This window comes from Tympanuchus pallidicinctus, unplaced genomic scaffold (assembly GCF_026119805.1).
Source record: "Tympanuchus pallidicinctus isolate F22 unplaced genomic scaffold, pur_lepc_1.0 scaffold1, whole genome shotgun sequence".
Lineage (NCBI taxonomy): Eukaryota > Metazoa > Chordata > Aves > Galliformes > Phasianidae > Tympanuchus > Tympanuchus pallidicinctus.
Window position 1 is genome coordinate 65,626,319 of NW_026294618.1, and position 25,287 is coordinate 65,651,605.

At 33.8% G+C, this 25,287-nt stretch overlaps 1 protein-coding gene across 3 annotated transcripts in view; it reads left to right on the forward strand.

Moving 5' to 3' along the window:
- The window catches only part of PACRG (parkin coregulated), a 192,210-nt gene that overhangs the window by 27,865 nt on the left and 139,058 nt on the right, over positions 1-25,287 (forward strand). For all 3 annotated transcript variants that reach the window (XM_052683864.1, XM_052683874.1, XM_052683852.1), the window contains exon 3: positions 15,687-15,821. In XM_052683864.1, coding sequence (XP_052539824.1) covers positions 15,687-15,821 — 135 coding nt within the window. The remainder of the gene's footprint in view (positions 1-15,686; positions 15,822-25,287) is intronic.

Consider the following 25,287-nt stretch of genomic DNA (forward strand, 5'->3'; position numbering starts at 1 on the left):
TCGATGATCTTTAAGGTCTTTTCCAACCTGAGCGACTCTGTGATTCTACTCTATAAATATTTTAATCAGTAAAATTAAAAAGAAACAAAAAAAAAAACCAGCAGCAGGTAAATAGTCACCTTTTTATTGTTAAAGTAATTCATTGTATTGAAAACATTATGACGTAAAACTCCTATCAAAGTTTTCATTCTTTCTGCCAGTCTAATTCTGAGGAAATTTGTTTGGCGAAATAAGAGTTATGAAGCGTTTTGCTTTTTTCCTTTTCAAGAAATAATGCCTCAGCTGGGATAGAAGCTATCATATAACTACAGTCACATCAGATGGTCCTGAAGTAACATAACCTTTTAAAAAGCAGGTTATTCATTTTGAATTGTTTCAGCTATATTCAAATATCAATACAGACACATAGTTACCATAAAAATCCTGTATATTCTAAAGGAAAACAAATATGTGATCTGGTGTTAGCATTTGCCTGAGAGCAGAAGAAATGATTGATGATGAATTAGTCATTTACATATGGCTCATTGGAGTTTTACTTGTGATCTTGTCAATCTTAAAAGAGCTGTGAATTTTGGTGAGATTGCTGACGCACTTACGACCTGTTTGATAAGCTACTAAATATTGAAGCTCTTTAATAACAAAATGCTTTGTATTTCCTTGTGTCAGCAAATTTTCCAAACTGATACCTTCTGTTTGCTTGCTTCTGTCCTACTGTGCTGTTTATCTGGCTCTAACACGTTAATTTTTACAAGAACTTTAAGTAAACTAGAAAGTGAATTATGAAATGTACTTAGTCATATTTCCTCCTTCTGGTTGTGATAAGCTGCAGTGCGTATTTTATTCTGTCATTCATCAGTGCTATTACTTGCTGTGAGTTGACAGTTAAACTGTCAAGTACTGTATTACTGAAAATGAATTCCTTCATATGTTAGAAGGTCTCATACCTAAATAATAGCTACAGATCACCTTTCTTCCATGTCTTCTTTACTTCTCAATTACCCAACTATATTTTCTTTCAGAGATGGCACAATTGATATCTAATTTGAGAGTGGTTGTTCTCAATTTGTGTTTAACTTTGTACCTACTGTTTCTATTTCAGAGCTGAGGAAGGGCTTGTGTTTTGATTTTTCCAGTTATATTTTATTAGAAGAATTAGTATATTAAGACCATCTACAAACCTTGCAGCTAGATTCTGTGTCAACACCTCAAGTCCTTGTGTATGTTGTTAGTTAATTAAATAGAGCTGGTTTAAAAAAAAATATATAATTGTTTTATGTTAGGGGAAAAAGGGAATTTACTACTAATCTAGGTAACTTTACAACTGTTATTTAATGCATAATCTTGAATCAGTAGATTTTTTTCAAAAGTGGTGGATTTTCACTATTTATAGAAAGGCATGTTTTGATTTTGGTTGAGAAATTTTAGAACTGTAGTTGTCCTGAATGTGGAAATGAACAGGAACTCTGCCTGAATAACAGAAAGATACAATTTAGATCTTAACTGTAGCTGCATTTTTCCCTCAATGTTATTCATGTTATATGCTGTAGCTCTGTTGCTTTTTATTTAGTGCGTGTGTTTTATAGTGCTCATGTTTTCTTTACAGTGTAAGCAGGCAACGCATTTCCAGTTGCCTTTGCCAGTTTCCACCTCTTTTCAAGATACAGCATATCATCTTTTCAGCTTCTTTTACTGACTGAAATCTAAAGTATGACATCTCAGTTTTCTGTTGTATGTTGTTATTCTATCGTTTATTTGTATTTATTAGCTTTGGCTAGTATATGTCTTTTAGCCTTGGAAATGCCATCAACTGGGGCCTTGTTTTGTAAGTGTGGATAGTTCATTTGGTTTAGGATCAATTAATTCTGGACAGCATAAAGCACAAGTAACCTTTTGTTTTGATTTGCCTATACAATTTTGAGCTAATTATCCATCTGGGAATTTTTTTAGTAGCTTTAAAGAAAAAATCATTAAAAATATACAGTGTAGAGCATTGTCTTCTTTGGTCCAGCTTAGTTTTGTCTTGTCTGTTTTTTAGTTCATTGATAAATTTCAGGTATACGTTCTTCAGGAAATACTATTTCCTGTAGTGGTGTATACTGTGTATACACCACTGTGTATATACTGTGTAGGGTGTATATACTGTGTAGGGTGTATATACTGTGTAGGGTGTATATACTGTAGTTCAAGATAGTGATACGTAATTTGAAAGCTTAAGATTTCCACAGACACACAGCATTGTCGTGGTTTTGTGATTTTTGTTTTTCAGTATTCCACATCATAACATCATGTAGTGCACTGGGAGTTAAAGTGTTAATGCTCCAGTATGTCAGTCTTACGTGTTATTTCAGGTCTGATTGGAGTAAAAGAGGTATGCAGTAACTAAAAAAAGAATTGATCGGAATCTAAAATCACATAAGTATATAGGGCAGCAAGGTGAGCAAACTGATGAAGTGGCAGTTTAAGTCTTTATTATCTTATACAGGAAGAAACCAAGGAAATTACAACTGAAGCTGTTGGTCAGTATATCTAAGTGAATGATGACTACATTAAAGAGAATATGGCTCTCAGTCCTCTTTTCAAAATAGGAAAAAAATAAAGAAAAGAATTGAAACAAACAATGCTTGAAGTCAATGCTCACCAGTCTAAAACTAATCTAGTAACTGAGAATATAATATATATTCAGGATTTTTTTTTCAATATCACAGAAGCACTGAATCAAAAACAAAATCAAGATTTTTAGAATGAGTGGTCTTTGATGTTAAGAAAAGTTAATCTAGCTCTACTTCATTACATGCCTATTACATCATGATGTCAAAGAGTTATTATCAACTCCTACCCAAATTATATTCCAGAAGATGAAAAGTAGAATTCATGGTTCATTAACCTTAAGCACTTCAAAATAAAATTTAACAGTTTCACCTAAGAAGAGGCTTCTGAGAACGTCTAAGTTAAAGAGTGATTAAATAGGTTTATTATATTATTATATAGATTAAAAAACTATTTCTTAAGTCACAGCACAATTATATGAAGAAAAAAGCAAGCAAAGGACATGATTTTGGACATCACTGGAGATTAACAGAAATCAACATATAGTTGCTGAATTAGTAAGTTAAAGTCCCCTGTATGATCCTTGTCTCAGAGACCTACCTCGAATATGGTGCAGATTGATTTAGCACACTGTAACAACATTTTATGGAATAAAGATACTACGTGTGAGCTTCAGAATCAGAAAGAGCTATGTTCAATTCATAGAAATGGTAATAGGAAGCCACAGATTTGAAAGGCTGAAATTTTTTGCTTATTTTGTCTATTTTTCTAAGAAAAAGATGCAGGTGAGCAGTAAGTTGAGGTGGTTATGCAAATGGGAGCAAAACATTTGGAAAATGTAGATGACCATAGAAAAAGTTGTTTATTAATCCTGCATTTGTAAATATGAAAAGCATTTCAAGAAAAATGTGATATTAATAGCATTACAGCCTATGAAAAACAAGTCTAAACTTCAACCGTCACGAAGCCACTGTCATTATCTGTGAAGACATATTCTGTGAGACCTTCTTTTTATATGCATACTACTATTTTGCATCCTGATATGACACAGAATTTGCTCTTTCACCAAGCAAAATTTTATCTCTACTAGAGGGATTATTTTTGCATATATGCAGTGCAGTTAAGTACAGTTATTAAAACCTTTTCAACAGCATACAATTGGAATTAAATAACTATTCCTTTTTCTAACAAGCATCTTCCAGTGAAGGAATGATTTGAATTTCGGATCAAATCATTGATTTACTTTTCTTGTAATAGGACAGATATCTTAGCTGGTTGATACATAAGATCGTCAGCAATGAAAGAAAGAAAATAAGTGCTTGACAGAGGAAGAAGTATTGAATCATCTAACCAGTAGTCTTTTCTTAGAATCATGGAATCATAGAATTGCTCAGGTTGGAAAAGACCTTAAAGATCACCAAGTCCAACTACAACCTAACCATGCTACCCTAACTCTAACAGCCCTCTGCTCAATCATGTCCCTGAGCACCGCATCCAAATGGTTCTTAAACACATCCAGGGACGGTGACTCAACTGCCTCCCTGGGGAGCCTATTCCAGTGCTTAGCCACCCTTTCTGTAAAGAAGTTTTTCCTGATATCCAACCTAAACCTCCCCTAGTGCATCTTGAGGCCATTTCTCCAGTCTATCTTAATACTACTCTATCTCAAATAATCAATCCTAGTTTTCAGAATGAGTTCTCTGGAAAGTTAAATGGAAATGTGTTTTTGTATTTATCTTGCTACTATTTTTTCCAGTAATATCTTACACAATCATTTGTAATAGATTTGAATCTGAAAGGACTGAATAAATTAGATAAGTAGAAAAATATTCACACAGATGAAACTTTACACTCAAACCTGGCAATTTATATATGCATTCACATACAGAATGGTTGGATTTATATGTATATGTTTTCTGTGTTTGTCTCTAATGATAACAAAGGAATAAGTAATGAAGTGCTAGACTGGCTTTAAATTAACTAGATAGAAAGCTCAAAGTTAACTGCAAGTATCAGAAATAAATATGTGGCAGAAGTCCTGCATGGAAAATACATGCGTGGGTTAGAGTGCAGGTTCTAAGATATTAAGGTTCTCAAAAACAGAATCTTTTTTTAAATGTTTGTGTGTGTGTGTGTGTGTTCTGTTCTTTAATGTGGTTCTTCAGTAGGTAAACATAGCTTAGCTGTAAGACAGAGCTGTGAGGCAGTCGAGCTCTGGAAAGCACAGAACTGTGCTTTTTACTCAGTATGGAGTAAATGATGAAAGATAATGCCTCTTTCCTCTTCCTGACTCCTTTGCTTTTGTTTTTAATATTCCTATTCCATCTCTTCTAGTGCAACCAAGCCAAACTCAGAGTTAACAGTGCACACCTATATCAAGCTCTTTAGTTGGGATCAGAAGTGCAGTCACTTACTGTCCCCTTTTCACATAGCAGAACCATCTAAAGAAATACCTATTTCATTACTGGGTTGTTGTTTTTTTTTTAAATAAAACTAAATTAGGAGGTACTATGAATGTTTCCAATGTGCATTTACTGCTAGTAGATGACCAGTTCATTGGGAAAGGCTACATCTGATCAGTTACGTACTTGAAGTATGGAGACTGTGTCCATAGCTCTAGTATTATTTCGCAGATCTGCTTAAGTAATATTGTAGATAGCTTAATGTCAAACATAGCCTTGTTGAAAAGATTCATAAACACTCCATTAGCAATGAAGTCAGTGTAAGTATTCTTCCTACTATTTGTTTCTGCCTTGCCTCAGTTCTTGAATCACTTTAGGTTTGTTGTAGAATGTCTCATTTAGGCTGAAAGTATCTCCAAGATAGAATGGTTTCTTGCTTGCAAAACCCTACACAAAATTGCATAGGAAAGACTGACCTAATATGGAGCTATAAATAAGATGGAGATAATTGTTTATAAAAGTTAAAGCATAGGCTGCTTTGTTTGCTGCTGCTGCTGAAAGAAATGGCTGAAAGTTGTGGATTAAAAATTATATTCACATGGAATTTATAGGTTACAGAGGTGAAGTTGTAGCATTAAAATGTTTTGTGTTTAAAATAGAATTCATCATTCTCAGTTTCATAGGTTTGTGGATCTGGCCCTGTGGTTCTTTCAAAATAATTATGCCATGATGTTTACATTAAGCAGTTGACTATATTGATTGCCTGTTTTGCAGAGGAAAGGAGCTAGTTTAACTTCTGAAATCTTTACAATTCCAGGCACTGGGATGCAACAACTAATACAGAGCATTCAGTTGTCAAAGACCATGGAATCTTTGAATGACTGGAGTTAGAAGGCATGTTAAAGATCATTTAGTTCCAAACCCCTGCTGTGGGAGGGCTGCCTAGGGCCCCTTCCAACTTGGCTTTGAACACTTCCAGGGAAGGGGCAACCAGAATTCTCTTCAAATCCCTTCTCTTCTATGAAATCTAGTGATTTTTTTTATTTTTTTTTCCTCTTTTTGTCAACAGGACAACTAGGCCAGACATACTTTGGTATCTGCTAACAGTTAATCTGAAGATGGAAATCCACAAAGTATAACTAACTATGAATGTTACATTTCAGTATTTGTTCTTTAATAGCCCTTGTTCTGAATGAAGTGGGAATATTTGTAGCATGTGTTAAATAATAATGTTGTAATACCTTTATAATCAGGAATTATTTCACCCATTACTGAAATAGCAACTATTTAATGGTGCACCACCATGTAAAACTTTAGGCTATGAAATTGTTAGCAGAAGCAGGCAACTGAAGCATGAGACAGAGTTTAGAAAGGCAGAATACAAATACTGAATTGTGCATTCTTTTGACCGTGATATTAAGAAAGAAGACAAAGTATTCTTCAGACGTGCTGGAATGTTCTGTGATGACCAAGGCAAATTTCTTGGCACTGTTATCTTTTTCAAAAAAACCCAAGTGTTTTTAGACAGCGTTCCCATCTGGAACAAGGACAAATTTCTCTGTTTTTAATTTTTCTTTGACATGGAGATTAGTTTGTTCACACAGTTCTAATAGGTGTTAAACATGGTAGTGTTATTTTAATTGTCTTGAAAGATGCTGTCATAGGCTCTATCTAATCAACTCAGCTATTATTTAATTTCTAGTTACCATAAAGTTGTCATTCTGTCTCCGACACTTTCAGCAACAGTGGTGGCATTCCAAGTCTAATTAACCTTTTCAATACTTCCTCCAGCAAAAACAGTTTAAACAAAATAATGTGAATACTTTTCTGATAGTTCAGAGCATTGAATTGGATCAGTGCTGGATCAGGCAAACATCAAAATCAGTGTTTCCAAATGGACTGATGGTATAGGTCAGTTTGGAAGGGAGGCAAGATCTTTGACCATTTAGAGGAATGAGAAGTGAGATTTCTGTACTATGGTCTTGTTTTTATTCACTTTCCCAGATATCCTCTGTTAGGATCACAGTGTTAGATTAGCATGCTTGGTGTATTCTTGCGTGAGCCTTCATACATGTGTGTGATGGAAGTGCAAAATAGGCCAATAACTTTCATATAATTTTCTGTCCTGTAATTAATATTAGCACATCTGTGCATAATTTAGGATTATGATAGTGTTACGACCATTGTAAAGAACTTAAGATTGCATAAATCGGAAAAGGTAACTTGTAACTACCTTATATAAGCAAACAATAAAATCCACTTGAAATTTTGTTTCCTAGTGAAGGGCATTCTTATAACTTGTAGTACATGGACCCTTCAGCAGGTTGATTTGTGATTCGAAAATACATATGCAGCCATAAAGAATGTGATGACAGCGAGCAGTGCAGGCCACTGGGAAGGGATAACGGAAGGAAAAGATGTGATGCTGAGGATGTGATGTTTTACATGTTACAGTATTTTCTTCATTTTGATTGACTGCTGTCTGGAAGGATTCCAGTTTATCTCTTAGAAACTTCATAATGTGAACCAGAGTGCCATAATTGGGGATGATCATGAGGTTCACTTCAAAAGGACACTTGTGATACCACCTGAAACACTTATAAATTAATTGTGTCAACATTTGCATATTTTTCTAAACATTAGAATGTGAATGGAAAAATCTCCACAACCAGAAAAAAATACGACTCCCAGATTAAGTGGAAAGTTTTGTGGGACAAAGAAAATGAAACAGCAGCAAAACCTATATTCATCTGCAGGCTAGCAGGAGAGGAAGAAATACATTAGTAGTTGTCAGTTGTCTGTGTTCTTCCTTTTTGTTAAGGGAGATTGCTTGGCAAATGTAAGGAGAGAAACTGTAAGGACACAAAATCATAAAATCATGGAATTACCAAGATTGGAAAAAACCCGTGGGATCACCCAGTCCAACCATCCACCAATCAACAATAGTGATCCAAATATTCTACTCTAATAGTGATACCAAATACTCTACTCACCGCAGAATGGAGGTGGAGAAGAGGTTGAGGACCTTCTGAGGACAGAGTGATGTACAGATATTTGTGACATAAACCAATTCTGGTTTATCTAAACAGCTTATTTTTTTCCCAATCAAAACTAACATTTCTGAGGTGATGAAATAGAGTAATTCTGTATGCAGCTTTTGACTTCCTTTCAGTAATGTCTCAAGGCAATAATGAGATACAATATCTTTGTACAAAATCACGTCTGTTTTTTCTTTCAAGTTCTGGTGCTTTAGAAGTATTTGTAATGTTTGCTGACCTCTATCAAAAGTTTCATTTGGGGGTCTTGAGATTGATTTCTCACATTTTGACTTTTGAAGCTATGAGATGTGCTTTGATCTGTTGTCCAGATTTGGGCAGTAGCCCCAGAAGCAAGATTTCTAGCATTAGATGTGGCACCATTTAAAGTACATAAAGAGTGGCACATGTGAAGAAATCTCTCCCGAGTTTCTTTTTGTGTATATAAAGCTTTTGTCTGATACACACTGATAGACTGTGCTCTTTTGATATTGAGTGCTTGTGATATTGATATTAAATGAAAGGAATTTATATGGAACTCACCGTATCTACTGGGATGTCTTTCTATGTCTCTACTATCATTTGAAGTTTCTTATCTGATTTTGGATATGGGTGTATAGCAAAATCAAAACAGGATTGTAGCATGTATTATCTGCCTATAGTATCTAATCAAACTAGGATCAATAAACGAAGACATAGCTGAACAGGCTTATTGTCAGCCCAAGTATGCTCTGCTGGGGTTGCCCTGTGCAGATTGTAATTTTTAACTTTGGCCAAGTTTTTTGTTTCCAAGTCTTCAAAATTACTAATGTTAGTAATAATAATTAGTATTATATTTATTAGAGAGAGGTGTAGATATGTCACACACAAAAACAACTGCAATAACACATTTTTTTCTGCTGTGTTGGTAGGTAACTGTATGCTGGTTAATATGACAGGTTTCTGTGTGTGGTACAAGTATCAAACTATTGAAGGTACATGTTGTGCTTGCTGTCTCTGAAAAAGAAAACTGCAGCTCATGACTTTTCAACCTAGTTTTTTCTCCATGAATGTGAGTTGTTATTAAGCAGTGTTGTGCAGCTGTCTTGTTGGACAAGTTAAAAAGCTTTATCATGCTATATGGATGAGGACCCTCCCACTGGGAATTCTAGTAAAGCTTTGCATGCCAACAAAGCACTGTATCATGCTAGGTATATTATTTGATCTTTATTCTTCCCAACCTGAGAATTTTTTCATTACATGGTGCAATTTATTTGACTTAATGTATCACACATTTTACTTGAAGTTTATATTAAGATTTGACTCTTTTCAGTAACATCCTCGTAGGTAAACTTAGGAAGTGTGGTATAGATGAGCGAACAGTGAGGTAGAATGAGAACTCACTGACTGGCAGAGCTCAGAGGACTGTAATCAGCGGCACAGTTGGGCGCCTGTATCTAGCAGTGTTCCACAGGGTTTTGAGCTGGGTGTGGTCTTGCTCAATGTCATCAGTGAACTGGCTGAAGGGATAGAATGCATCCTCAGCAAGTCCTCTGATGATACAGAACTGAGAAGAGTGACTGACATGCCAGAAGGTTGTGCTGCTATTCAGCAAGACCTGGACAGACTGGAGAGCTGAGAGAAGGACTTTTTGAGGTTCAGTAAAGACAAGTGTTGAGTCCTGTATGTGGAGAGGAATAACTGCCTTTATCAGTACAGGTTAGGGGAGCCTGCTTTATCAGGGGAATTGGATTAGATGATCTCCAGATGATCTTTCCAACGCCAATGATTCTGTGGATTCTGTGGATTCTGTGATTTGTTGAATGGTCACATGAATTCTGATCCCTGTAGCTTCAAAAAATAAGTATTATAAATTAATTTTGTGTGAATAAAAACTACAAGAAGATTAGATTCAATTCCAGCCTTCCCATAAGGCTCCCGTAGTCAACTAAGAGCTGGATTATTTTTTTTCATTCTTCCCATTGTCATCTAAATGCATTAAACTGGATTAATCAAAGGTGTTTTAACTATAAAATTTGGTTATGATAATTTTGTTCTTTTTTTAAAAAAAAAATATATGAATGTTTATATAAAATCAGCAAAATCTCAATCTATTCTACTTTTGGGAAGTACATCTTTTTATTTTTCACACAGCTCTTTAACAATTATCAACTACTGCTTGGAGTACTACGACTTATATCTGCGTAGACAGATGAGAAACTGAGTCCAATTAATTTTTGATACTCAGTATAAATTCAGCACCATTCCTTGAAGAAGCAGTCAACCATTTCTTTCTGTCATACTTGATGCTGCTCCCTCCTTCCCTTGTGCTATCCAAATTTTTCACGTAACTTCCCAGTAAACCACTAATACTTAACAAATCAACCTAACAGAAGAAAATTTAGAAAAATGTAAAAATGTCTTTGTTTCTGAGATGGCCCTCTAAATACTCAAGCAAAATCTTGTGGTTTTTAATGGAAGCAGTGGATTGAGATAGCATCCAATGAAGTGCTTGATTTACAGCAAGACATCTCAGTTTCTTAGTGTGCCATCACTGATGTCTAAGAATGCAACCAAAATGCTTAAAATGCCCAAGAGTCAATGAAAAAAATGATATTTTTCACTTTTTTTGTTTAATGGCTTGTAGTTTTTATCTTGTTGTATAGTTCAGTAGCACTACAATAAATTAGTTTTGCAATTATCAAATTGTTTAACTTCTCTTTGGCATTTAATGAACCTCAGCAGCTGTTTATTGCTTCATATACTTTGCCATCATGCCTTTAATTAGCTGGAACTCTAGTCTTAGTCTTTCTAACTACGTTGCAATGAAATATTTTTATTAGGTTGATGAAGGTACTATTTGTTACTGCTTTTTCCAATAAACTGAATACTTCCGGAATGTTTTAGGGCTTTTTTACTCACTAATGGAAGGTTAAGCTAATTATGAAAAGTATACAATATGTTTTTGTATATTTTACTTAGAAACATAAAATTGCATAGAACCCATGTTTGGAAGGGTCCTCTGAAGAGCATCTTGTCCAACTTTTTGTTAAATGCTAAGACTCCTTGTCAAGCTAATTCTTTAGATTTTCAGAGGTATTCCACCACATCTGGGCAATCTACTCCAATGATTTTTTTCCTCAGAATTACCTTTAGAGCTACTTGCACCTGTTGCCTCTTTTTCTGTGTAAGAGAATACCGTCATTTCACTAACTGCCTTTTAGGAATTGGAAGGCTGTGATTAGACATACCTTAAGCCTTATCTAGCTAGGCTGAACACACTCAGTTTTTTGAACCTTCTGTCACAACCTGTAGACCTCTAATCATGTTCATGGTCAGTTGGAAGATACACGCGCTTTTGTCGTTAACTGAGAGGACCAAAACTGTAGCCAGCATTCTAACTGTGTAAGCAATTCTTAAGGATAGTGGAAGTGCTTGCTCTGCTGATGGTACTGCTACGAATGCAGTATAGGGTTTAGATTGCCTTCATTGCTCTGGAAGTACAACTAACTCAGTGTGAATTCCCAGGTGTTTCTCAGCAAAGTTACACCCTAACTGATCTCCTACCCAATCAGCTTGCACTGCTGTTTGGGATTATGTATCTCATGCAAGATATATTTCTGCAACTCTTATTCCTTGTCAATGAGGGTCTCTCTCTTTGTGGTTACTATTTCTTCTGGTGTACAGTCTTATGTCTCTTCAAACATAAGTTCTTCTCCCAGTCTTATGGCATCTGCAAACTTGATAAGTGAGCATTTAGTCCTATCATTCAGATTCTTTATAAATAAATTCAGATTATACTCAACACCCAACCCATAGGAAATCCATTTTTTTGACCAGCTGCTCATAAGCCAGTAAAAGTCATCTTCTGAAAGTTAAAAGCTTAACATTTCTGTAAGATTTTGAAAAGCATGATACATGCAAGCAGCATGGTAGGAAGATTATTTTTATCTGTCACCAGGATCAATAGAAATGTATCCCTTTGATTTCTGTATTTTTCCTTAAGTTTATAGGGAAATTGTTGCAGCTTGGAAGGTCCTAATTGAGATACACATAACAAAATGTTAAGTCTGCATGAGGAAAAGAGGTGTTAGGAATTGTCAGATACATGTTGGAAAATATTTTTCAACAATAATCTATTGTGATAAATGTGTCTTTTCTATGAAAAGCAAAAGAGACATAGAGTTGGCTTTTTGTCCTGAAGAAATTGACTGATCTGAAGGTTATGCAACTGTTTCTCCCTGTGTTTACTGTGATCCAGATTTTAATTGTTTCTCTTTTATTACTTCTTAGAGCTACTGATCCAAATTCATGATCAAAATGTCTGTACTGTGATTATCTACAAATAGAGAAGAAAAGGAAGTCTCATCTCCAGATTCTATAAATAAAAATAAATATATGAAATAAATGCAGATAAATTGGGAATTAAAAAAAAGTAAATTATATGCCTTTATTTTTCCTCAAGCAAACCTAATTGAATATTTTCATAAGCGATCTAAAAAAAAAAAAATAGGATTATATAATGAAATCTACAGTTGATTCTATGCTTGGAGTAGTTATTAAAATAGATTAAGGTTAGAGTGTCACAAAGATGGAAGTAGAAACCTTTCAGAACTGGTGTGGCAGAAACAGAATTAAATATAATAGTATAAAATACAGGGTAATGCACTTAAAAGTAATGATAATAAATTATGTTATTAACATAGTGCTCATCTACAGTGAAAGATGGTTGCTGTTGTTAATCAAAGGGTAACTATGAGTTGCCAGCCTATTGTGACTGTGAGAGACTAAGTATAATGCTAGGAGGTGTACCAGAAAAGCTATTTGTGTTGTGTGAAAAGGTACTACCAACTGTGTTTCTCATCACTGATGCTGTGGATTTGGTAAGCTTGAATATATTTCTTTTTTATCAGCTTTTCCAGTTACATCTTGAACGCACAGAAACTTCAAGAAGTCTCACCACTGAATTCGTGCAAGGAGTTCCATAAATCCATGAGTTGCTGCATGAATACATAATCGGTTTTCTTTGTTCCAAATTTTTCACTTAATGGCTTGTTTTCATGTTCTGTACTTCTAGTGAGGGAAACAATGGAAAATCAGTCCCTATTCATTCTCTCTGTGAAGCAGTGATTTGCTTTTATTTCTCCTTAGTAATCATTTTCCTGACATTATATTTATGTAAAAGTCATTCTGTAACTTCAGTCATTGTTCTTCTCTGAAACTCTTTTAAACGTACCATATATTTTTGTTTGTTTGGTTTGGCTTTTTTCAGTTGGCAGATCAGAGTAGGCATACTACTTAAAATGTGATTTCTAACTATTGAAATAAGGATAACAAATAATAGCATTTCAGCAGTAAAAATGTCTTGACAATTTTTTAAACGCATTTTATAGGTCAGAAATATTAGAGGAATAATAAAGGATATATTTATATTATGTATAAATATATATATAAATATATAATATGTAATATTTGATGACCAAGATCTTTTTATTCCTCTAGTTTCTTTGTTTCCAAATGAAGAATATGAAGAAATTGAACCAGAAAATTTGCAGAAGTGCAGTAGATAAAAGTTCATACTAAAACTACTAAAATTAATTAGGAAGAATAATTTTTGTCTTCAGAGAAGATGTAGTTTGGGCTTGCTTTTTCTACCTATAATGATGACAGTCTGCCAAAAATAATTAAGATTATAGCTCATGTAAGCAAGACAATGTGTTCTTTATCAATAACATAAGTTAAATTTTAATTAGAACAAGGACTCCTAATACTTTATGGAAACACATGTCTTAAAGAACGTGTGAAGATCACACCAATATTGAAAAATACATGGAAGGAGCATTAAAAAAATCTAAAGAAAAGTGAAAGCACCTATCCTGATGGCACGGTACAAATTGTGCCTCTACAGAACAACAAGGGTAGATTTGTTCACATCAGTTTGAAGTGCTTTTCTCAGAGTGTTATGCTCTACTGTTGCAGGTGTGTTTACTAAGCCGTATTACAGTATGCATGTAAGATCTATTTTCACTAGGCATGGTCTATCGGTGATAGCGCTATGCAGCAGTCTGTCACAGTTTAGAAGCCCTAGTTTAAACAGTTTGCACTAAAGTACAGTATATGCATATCACTGGTCGATCACACTGTGTCAGTCTTCTGAGTAGTAAAAAATGGTAAAATATGTTGAAAGAAAAAAATTGCAAGGTCAAGTTTTGATCTTGGTTGCCACGGTTAAATTACAGAATAACGCAAGTGAAGCAAAGAATGTTACATGCTTGTGTTCTATTCACTGAAACACTGACTGTACTGCTAGAAACTAACATCAAGGTCACTGAAGATGGAGAAACATATAATGAGACAATTAGAACAATACAATATGCTGGATATGAGTTATGATCCTTGAAGCTCTTGCCTTTTTTTGAAAATGACGCTTTTTATATTATAAAAGGCACCAAGTCACAGTGGCATTTTTGAAGAAAGAGATACGGAGAGAATTGTATGCAGTCTTTATCTCAGACATTGCTATAAAATATATTTAAAAAAAAATATACGAACAAGAATTTCTCAGGGAGTAATTGTCAAGGGCATTTGAGATTACTTTAACTCTCTTAGTTTCTTCTAGCATTTGAGATTAGCTTTGTTAATTAGTTTAAACAGTAGATTTCTTCTAAGTATTTGAAATTCTGTTATCTTTGTGCTGGATTTCAGTTACTGTTACTACTAAGTTTGTCTGAGAAAAAAGTTCCTTTGTGAACATTTTAGAATTGGCCTATCATTCAAGTACTCAGGCTACATGACACACTGACTAGACATAGCTAAGGAACCAAGTGGAGCTGAATCAGATATTCTTCTAAAGCAACAAAGGCAGAGTGGAGTGATTTCAAAGGCAGAGTGGAGTGATTTGGGAGTAGACTCTTCCACTTCTTCTAAGCTTCAACCATTGATCATAGAATCCTAGAATCCTTAGAGTTGAAAATGACCTCTGAAGGCCACCTAGTCCAGCTCCTCTGCAATGAACAGGGAAACACACAGATCAAGTCCCTGAAATCCCCAGGGACAAGGCATCAACCACAACACTAGGTAACTTGATCCAGTGCCTCACCATCCTCACTGTAAAAGATTTTTTCCTTATATCTAACCTAAATCTCCCCTCTGACCTTGAAACCATTTTCACTTGTGCTATCACCACAGACCCTGATAAAGAGTCTGTCTCTATTTCCTGTAGCTCCCCTTTAGATACTGAAAGGCCAATACTGAGGGGCTGGAAATCATACAAAAGCCATATGCAGAAGAACTGAGGAAAGGATCTAGTGAAGTAGGTCAAAGAAAGACAATGGTAAGACAAGACAGCTGTATTAGATAGAAACCAAGCCAAATGACTTCTATGAAGAAACAATTCAAAGAAGATTTCTCAAGGACAAATGCTTGATTTTACAAGAACTTGCACTTTATTATGTAAATGTATTTTTGATGGTTTTGTCTTAAAAATGCTGCAGGAACTGAGGTGGCCACAAAGAAATACAAAGTTTTTATGGGGTAGAATGAAATATTGGTAAACAAACAAAAAGGAACAGATAGTGAAACTTGTAGAGACAATTGCAAGCTAGTTTGGGAGATCTGTGAGGTTTTTTATTTCTTTCTGTGTTCAGTCATATAAGCTTTTCCTGAATATATTTCATTCCATTTTCATGGAATTATAGTAGAATTTGTTTCTCTCTGTTTTAAGGTGCGGGGGCCCCCACTTGCAGGAGCATTTAAAGAGAGACCAACAAAGCCCACAGCATTTCGCAAGTTTTATGAACGAGGAGACTTCCCCATTGCTGTTGAGCATGATACGAAAGGGAACAGAATAGCATGGAAGGTAAGTCATAACATGCCTTTGATAGCCACCTGAGCTTGTTGAGGTGACATCTCTAATTGTCAAAAAAAAGTTGTCTGGGAAGTAAACAAACCAAAGTAATTTCTTAGAAAATGGAAAGTGGTGGGGAAGCTGTTAAAAAAAGGCTCTTGATTCAGCTGTCTACCTTGGCTAACAATTAAATTATAGGCTGCAAAAAGCAAGATGACAGAGTTGCTTTGCCTTAGAGAATTGCCTCCTTCCCAATTCATCTCTCTTTTTATGAGGACCTGGCAATGCAGCCTATTTCAGGCAGTCCATCAAATGATGGAAGTGGTTGGTTTCGTTGAGCAGCAGCCATTTATCTACCCCAAATTTCACCTTCCTGCAGGACACTTCCAAATAGAAGCTTTAATTACCTAAATGGATAGGTCAAGATTGCCTGCTCCCTGAAAATGCAGAGCAGAATACAAACGAAGGCAGATTCTCATTCCACAGCTGTACTCTCAGTCTACAGCATATGTCAGACAGCGTAATCGCTGTCATACGTGCCCCTGTTAGAGGCTGACCTCCACTGCTGAAACCATTACAGCTACGACATTTCTCTGACAAAAGGTTAATTGGCTTCAAAATAAATGTATTGCCTAATGACTCCATTCTAATGCGGCTGTGTTTCTCTCTAAAAGGCTTGGTGATGTTATTTGTAAAACTTGCCAATCTTCTAAGTAACCACTGCAGACTTTTAAATTTAATTTTAAAAATGAATGCTGATCTTTAACCTGCTCCTACTATTTAATTATTTTTGTTATCATGAATTATTCTTTTTTGTGTTGTTTATTGTACTAGAATAAGATTTCACTGAAAGCAATGTTAGTTACGGAAAATAACATGGTACACATGAAAATAATAAAACAGATTTATAGAATATTTAAAGTTTTTAATGTAGAGAAAATGATATAGAATTTACCTGTATAGCTTTGTTAATTCAACAAAATGGGAGAAATTTTGCAATCTCATAATTGACGTCAACAGGATTTGACCTATGCTGTAGTGACACTGTATAATTTGTTAGTAACTATGATTTAAGAAAGCTTTTTCTGTGTATTTAAGTATAGAATAGGCATTTGTACTGTGAGAAAGTACTGTTAGCAGTAACAATGCTAAATTAGCATAAGGATCCATTAATAGTTCTTGCAACTAATCCCTAGTCAGAATGAGATTCCATTGCAACGATTCTTTAGACAATTGTAATCATGACTTTTCTGGATTAAAATTCACAGGTTTACAGTTTAAGTTTGCATTTCAATCTTTCGTCACCCAGTAACAGTCAATGATTATTTGCAAACATATGCAATAATCTGTAGAATTCAGTTGTGTTTTTTTTTCATGAGACATTATAATTTCTAATTTCTCAAAATTGGATGGAGAGATACATTTAACCTAATTTTAACTGCTAGTTGGTGTACATACTTCCATTATAAGGATTAACATTCCACTTGATGATGCTACTGGCTACTTAATTGACTTCTTGCTAACTAACTTTCTATGAGCCTTCAAACTAAAGCCGAACATCTAAAATAACTGTTTGTTCCCTGTATCTGACAGTTTGAATTGTTTGAAGATATACTTACTGCCTTAAGACAACCACAATATAGAATCTCTGGTGGACAACCCAGCAGAATTTTTTTCTTATTGCAGTTTGTCATCTTATCACTCCAGTTTCTTCCTAATACACACCTACCATAGTAATACACTGCCATGTAGCTAGTGAGACCTAGGACTCTTATGTCATGAAACAGTTACCTTTGGTATTGCTGTTCATCCTCTCTGTCAAAACACATTATCACTCCTTCAGTATACATCCAAGAAGACAGTGTAGTAGTGCACTGTTCCATTCTTTTATTATCAACATGGCAGGACCCAAACTTATTTCCCTTATTCCAATCCACTTGATTTATTCATGGATCAATCTAGACTGAGTTTTGTGGCAGGCACTCAAGAAAACAATACTGAGAAAGTAGAATTACTTGAGGCTGTTGTTTAATTTGGCACACAACCATCATTGATTATTGTGCATCTTAAGAAGATGTAGAAGGCAAATGGGAGTTTTCTAGCTCAAACTTTAGGTTGCATAGCTTCTGAAGTCCTGCATGCTTCTGCTAGGGGCTGAGAATATTGTTCATCATTAGTTACTATTTTAAGATGCAGATAGAGTAAATGTCTGTATTTTTTTACTTGCTTTTCAGGATATGAAAATAATCAAAATAGCTAACATACATCTAATGGCTCATTTTCTCTCATTCGTCATATTTATTTGTAAAATTCATTAAATCATTTTAGAAATATATTTTACTCTATACTGCTTAAATTCATAAAGGAAAAAAAAGCATTTTACTAATTTGTCTAGGACAATGCTTTAAAATATCTTGTCTAAACTATATTTGTGAGTTAAATTGTTCTAGGGAAAGGATAAAAGAAAGAAATGGTAACTGTTATTTTAATCCTGAAATCACAGCATGGTATTATTGTTTTATTCTGATGTGGGTTTTTTTGTTGTGGGTTGTTTTTTTTTTTCTTTATTTATATGCTATTTATATCATGGTTCATTTGACTCTTGTTAGCTTGGATATCCAGTGGTGCATGAGAAAAAATGCAAGAGAGTCTCAGAAACATGATTTATTCTGACAAAGGAAAATACTACAGGATTTTTTTCCTTCCTTAATTACATGCAGTGGTTTGGGTTTTTTTGATTGGCTTTTGGTAGTTACTGAAACAAAATAAAATGACCATAATTATCATTATATAAATTTTTGAAAACTCTTCAATATTTGCTATATTGTAACTCTGTAGAAGAGTCATTTTTTGGGAGAACAAGATATAAATTTTAAGTTCTAAACTATTTGAGAATACCTACATGTGTTGATTCTCTGATTCTGAAATAATAATTCTTATTTCCAAAATGGACAAAAGTTAGAAAGAAGCATTTTTACTGCAAATTAATCATAAATTTTGACGAGATTAAACTTTGCCTGCAATCACAGTGTTTACATAAGATCCTTTTCTTAAAATAAGAACCAAAGCAAATTAGATTCAAGTTACAAGGTTATTGTAGCAAGATCTGGTTTCCATGTGACTTTTCAACCTAAGTGTTCAGGCTTAGAAATTCATAGTGGCATCCTGGCTGATAAGTTGCCAAATTACACTACATAATTTCTACATTCAGCTCTTTTATTATTATTACAAGTCCAAATAAGCCTGTTTTGACTCAATTGAAGGAAAAAGATGAATGGATAAAATATGATTACAACGTAATCTTAGTAAATCATGATAACAAATTCAGGAAATTAAATCTGTCTTTAAGGAATATCACCTCGAGAAAGAAAGAAAAAGAATTTTAAACATTCTAATAATTTTGAATTTAAATGGTCTGTTGTTAAAAGCTGTCACTGAGTATATTTCCATAAGAAGACATGACTGTTTTGGTGTTCTTAATCTTCATTTTCAGAAATGGAGAAAAATTGTCTTTTCATCTTTATCAAAAGGTGAATATGAAGAATGTTTTATGAATTATGTTGGGGAAAATTCACCATCTCGTAATTCACCAGTATATTTTCTGATTTTTAATACAATTTAAATAAAAGAATTTATAGAAAATGAATCAAGACATTCATCTCACTCAGGAAGTCTACTGGCAGTCAGTGAATTTCTTTGCTAAATTCACACAAACTCAGTAAAATGTTTGAACATCTAATTTAAATTCTTTGATTTCATGATCCCAATGTGGTCATTACATACATCTGTAGTATCTTACAATTGATGCAAATACATAGTACTCATACTTTTGGATAAAGCAATAACTTTTGAGAGCTGTATACAAACTTCTTAGGTTGAACAACTCAACTAATGTTCAAGATTCTTTCCTAATTTGAAGCATTTGATTTTGTCCAGTAACAAAGAGTGGATAATAATTGCATGGTTTGAAAATGTGTCTCTGATGTGGATCAAATATAAAGGTTCAGAATATAAATCGCTGTTAATTTAGAATTAGATGGTAGTAGAAAGTATTTTTTTTAAACGAAGAATGTGCTGGAATGTTTATCTCATAAGTCTTCTGACTACTTCTTTAGGATCCACAAGTTCTCTTTTAACTTATATATGTCACAATTTTCTTTAAACAAATGTAGTAATATATTCTTTTGCACAATTTCATACTGAGCTATGAATTATAAAAGCTCACTGCTCCGTCCTTGAAAAGGACTTCCATTTTAAAATATAATGAGTTAAAGAAGGTCAGAATGCAATTAAACCTTAGACTAAGGAAGTTGATAATCCAACAAAGTATTTCTGAATTTTTCAGAATGTGTTTGAAATGCAGTCTTTCTGTATCTTTGAGAAAGTCATCAGAATGTTTGAAAAATCACTTGTTTTGGGAATAGAGTTAATCATGAAAGATATTTCTCTGTGGAAGAAAAAAGCCACTATCCTTCAAAATAATTTTAGTTATTTCAAAGAGAATCAATATCAAAACTACAAAATTCTTCATGAAGCTAAAATGTCAAAATGAATATTATTTGTCTCCTTTCTGTTTTTTTTTTTTTTGTTTGTTTTTGTTTTGTTTTTGTTTTTCCAGCGTAGCTGTAGCTATTTTCATTGAGGATGTGAATTTCATCATTATAATTTTTCTTCATCCTCTTTTGTACATAGTTTGTTTTTCAGGGACTTTTGTAAGCTTTGACACCGAAATGACTTCTTGGTGATAGAAACTAGATGCAGGGACAGAAGACTGTTCTCCTGCCATTAATGTCGTGTATTTGCATGAGACATCTGATTTTTTTCTTGTGCAGACTACTGAAGGCTGTTTCTGGGAAAAGGGACCACAAGTAATCTAAACGTGCCACAGAACTGTAATTTTTGTTAGCACCTCGCATCCCTAATTTGGTTTCATCTGTCTGTTGTACGTTAGCCTAGAAAATTCTGAGTTGCTGTGATTAAACTGGCACCTATACCCAGTGACTACAAAAATCTTCTCCTTTCTAGCAACCCCTAACATAGCTGCTATGGGGTTTGTGTGTTTGTTTTGTTTTTGTGAAGTTTAATCATTTTTGACTGAGGGGTAAGTTTTAAACAAGAGGTAATATAGTTTACTGCAGCAACCACTATAGTTGAAAGAGATAAGGTGCACAGCTCCTAAGCAATACTCCTCAGTATTTTTTATTTCTGTAGTGTTTATTTTCAATTAATGCATATGAAAAAAACACTTAATGTATGTTGTTTCATTTATAGACTTTAAGTAGCCTTAGGAAGACTTCCCAAAATTTAAATCTAATAAAAGTTAGTGTTTTCATTTACCTTACAGAGTGATCCCATTAATATTTTGTCATTTATTGAAGTGAGATATGATTCCAGGAGTTAGATGATTTAGTAGCTTATTCCCATCAGAAAGGAAAGGTCCAGTTTTTCTGCATTTCTTCTTCTCTCTGTTCCTAAACCATGCATGATACTGGCACTGATACTAATCTGAAATCTCTGTGAGTAAATTCAGCTCACTAACTCACAGAAGAATTGGGTATGCTTTTTTCAATTAATAATGTCTTCACAGTCCTGTGAACTTTCAGTACAAAAGAGTCCATAATGTTAAAGCCATTTGTTGATGAAGGAGAGAAAAACATCAGTAAGAATGGAAGAGAGATGAAGCATCTTAAAACTATTTTTCTTTCAATATGGAAGTGGTACTTCAGATATCTCTCAGATAAGAGAACTATATGGCTATGACAAATATTTTCCTTTTGAATTTATTTTCAAATGTATATTTATATATTGCCTTCTGTTCTTTGCTAAACTCTTTAATACCTTGTTAATAACAAATGTCATATTGAAGAAAACATTTAAATCCATAAAAAATGTTGTCATGCAGAATAAAGGTTTTTGCAGATTGTATACAAAAGAAGGACAGCCATATGTTACAATTAGCCACAATTACAGCACAGAATGATGCTAGTATTCTATTATATTTCATGTTTTCACGAATGTTTTAGGATGTAGTTCAGTGTTTTCTTCTATACTTCTATTTATTCTCTGAGGACTTCTCTTTTTTTTTTTTTTTTTTTTTTTTTAATCATTTCAGTGATCTTGTTTACATCTATCCCAATACAATTGTGTTGATATAACAGAAAATTACAGTGTGAATTTAAGTGAGAGCAATTCAAAGCAGGAATTTCTTAATCCAGAAATATGTTATAATTTAGATTAGAAATGTAAGTTGATATAAATAAATGGTCTTGGAGAAACAAATTCTATAAATACCATCTCTGGGGGGGTGGGGCGAGGGGCAGATGCAATAGATTTAAAGTGAAGAAATAGTTTAGAAAATAATCAGAAAAAATAAGTAGTATAGAACCTGGTTGTCTGAGGTGTACATAGTTACAAGAAAGAATTATTCCTTTAGAACCCAAAATGCAGCAATGGTGTGTTGCATCACATCTTGAATCTGAAATTATTTGTAGTCTCTCACTATGACTTACTGAAGCAACTACAATCATGAGGTGATTGTGTGTGTTTAGACAAATCTCATTCCTAATTCTTTGTGACTGTTTTACTAGTGCCCAACTGATTACTATCTGTTTTCTTTGCTGATGTGCATGCAACTTTTTCTTAGACATTGTTAAAAACTGTAATCACAGTTCTATTCTTCTAGTTTCCTTTTTGTTAAAAAAAAGCTCTAAATAATACTAAAATTGACACGTCCTAATATCCATGATCTGATTCTCCTTTAAAAGAAAATTCTTTTAAATCTCTTAAGCGATATCATGTAAGTTATAAATTATACCCCTCTGTGCCCTGAAATTATACAAAAGAGCACTAGAATAAATACCATCTCTTTTCTGTGGATTAAAACGTATTCTAACTGATCTGTTAAAATGGGGTCCTTATTGCCATAGCTAAATAATATCCATTCTTTTTTCCATTTTTCTCCCTATGATACTAAAACTTTTCTTACTGATCCATTAGTTTTTTCAACCTTGATGATTCTCAGAGCAATCCATTTCTGAACAGCAATCTGATTGCTGAATGCTTTGCAGAAAAGTTCTGGTTGTACTTTTGGTAGGATCAACTTAAATCTTTGTCTTGCATCTAAGAAGTTTTAGTTAGTATCTGATTATGTTTATATGTAATAGTGTTACTTTGTTTATATTTAATAGGTGAAAAAGAAGTGGTATTAGTGATGCAAAATGAATCTAATCAAAATAATGTTTCAAAAGACTCCACCAAATCAGTTTTTATGAAATCTCATAAAAGTGAATGTAGCTATTTCAATACTTATCAATGTTCTCATTGCTTGCTTTTAGTTTATACATTTAAGATAATATTTTCTGTAAAATGCTGTATTAGTCAAAGGCTACTCAGTGCCTTCTTTTCCTCATAACAGTTGTGGATCATAGAATTCTGATTATTACTATGAGATTTATTTGTTTTTTTTTTTTACTGTTTTCTAGTCTTTTCCACTCCTTTCTTAATTATATTTGAAAAATCTATTGAAAAGTATTTTCTCATTATTCAGACAAAGATAAATAAAATCCGTATTTACTGGAAAAAATGAGATATTCGTTTGCTTAACGGAAGAATCTTTTCCAGGGAAAAATATTAATGTTCTCTTAGATATGAATCAGATTTCCTTTGTTTCAAGAACATCAATGCTGAATTTGGATGCTAGTGTTCAGCTGAAATCTAAAGCAGGCCTTGCAAAAAGCAGTGACAGTTCACCTGATTCTTGTAGTAGAGAGCTGCCACATTTCAATTATTAATTCCTCTGTGGCTAATTAGTAGTTGCATCTTATAGTGGGATTTTAGAAAACAGTAATACTGTGGCAGTTAATTTACTGTTCCTTTTCCCCCACATACACAATTAAAGCCAACCCTTTAATTGATGTAAATTGCCATCTCTTGAAAGTATATGGGATGAAAACCCAGCCATGTATCAGAAATAACTTTAATTTAAATTTGCTAAATGACCTCTGAAAGCTAGATGAAAGATTTTTCTGCTGAATGGGCTGGTGCTCCCTGCCTGTATAATTTATGTGAGAAATTAGTGCGAATGGTTTGCTTTTATGGAGCAGTGCTGCTTGTTGCAAGCCTGCAGAAACAATTTTCCCCCAAGCCTCCATCTGTTCTTCAAACCAGGGCATATGCCATCTCATCGAGCTTGAAAGTCAACTGATTTATACCTTCTGAAAAGTGCATAGATTGAAAAGAAAGGTCGACTTCTTCTATGTGACAATGATTTGCTAGGCACTTGGATAAAGACAATTCACATTACTGTGGACCCAAGAGGACACAAGTGATGTAAACTTCAAAAATTGGTAGATTGGCACATTGGACAAAAACAAGTTGTTCCTACTCCATGAGTTAAACAGCTATCTCTGTGTTCTAAAAGATCACAATTTTTTAGAAGGTAGATAGGTAATATAGCCACGAAATCTTGTTATGATGTGTTTCAGACTGAATAATATTTTCCTAACTGCAAAGTTTTCCATGTGGAAGTAACAGGACTTGTTCCACTTTAAACTGCAAGCAGAAACATGTGTCTTAAAAACTGCTTGTTGTTATTTGTCAGAAAGTTCTGTTCAGTACCACAAACACAGCTTTGATGAATTTTGTATGTCTATGCTGAAGGTGAATTTGGAACCCTGTCCAAATTAATGGATGATATCTTTTTTGTCCATTCATTGTCAGCCTTCCTCCTTTTACCCAAATATTAGAGTTCTGTGGTGAGTGACAAAACAAATTGAATTGACAAAATAAAAATCAATATGTTTTTGATGTTTTCATTTATGCTCTTGAAATACTGTGACTTTTCTACTTTGAGGCTCATAGTCTGAATAGCATTAAGTACTTTGTCTTATCGGGTCTGGATTTTTATTTTTATTTTTATTTTTTTTTCTCTATTTTTCAGATAAAAATTGGAAATATATCTTATATTTAATATAAGGAAGATTATATAGAAATTGAGCATTCAGAGCCTTTTAATGTTAAAATTTGAGGGCAGATTTTGCCTTGTAAAACATAGAGACTTGTTATATGAAGTCCATGTAAGATGCAGTAAAGAATCACTGATTACAGGCATGAGCTTGTTGAGACATCTTTAGCATCCCTAAGAAAAAATAACAAAGTCTCTGTAGCTACCCGCAATTGTCTGTTGTTATGTAGGTATGAATGTCCTGACTCACACAGTCAAGTATACTTTTTGAACATTACATAACTCAATAGAGAAAAGCACAGAAGGACAGATTAACAAGACCACTGCTGTGAATTATGTCTATTGTACAAATGAACCTCTAACACTTAAGTCAGTATCCAGCTTAATGGAAGTAAAATTCATATAATGTGTATGCTATTGACTGACAAAAGAAGATGAAAATGTAGGGTTATTAAACTGTTTAAATTGAATACAATTTATAAACATTTCACCGTGTTGAATATGTGTTAAATGTAG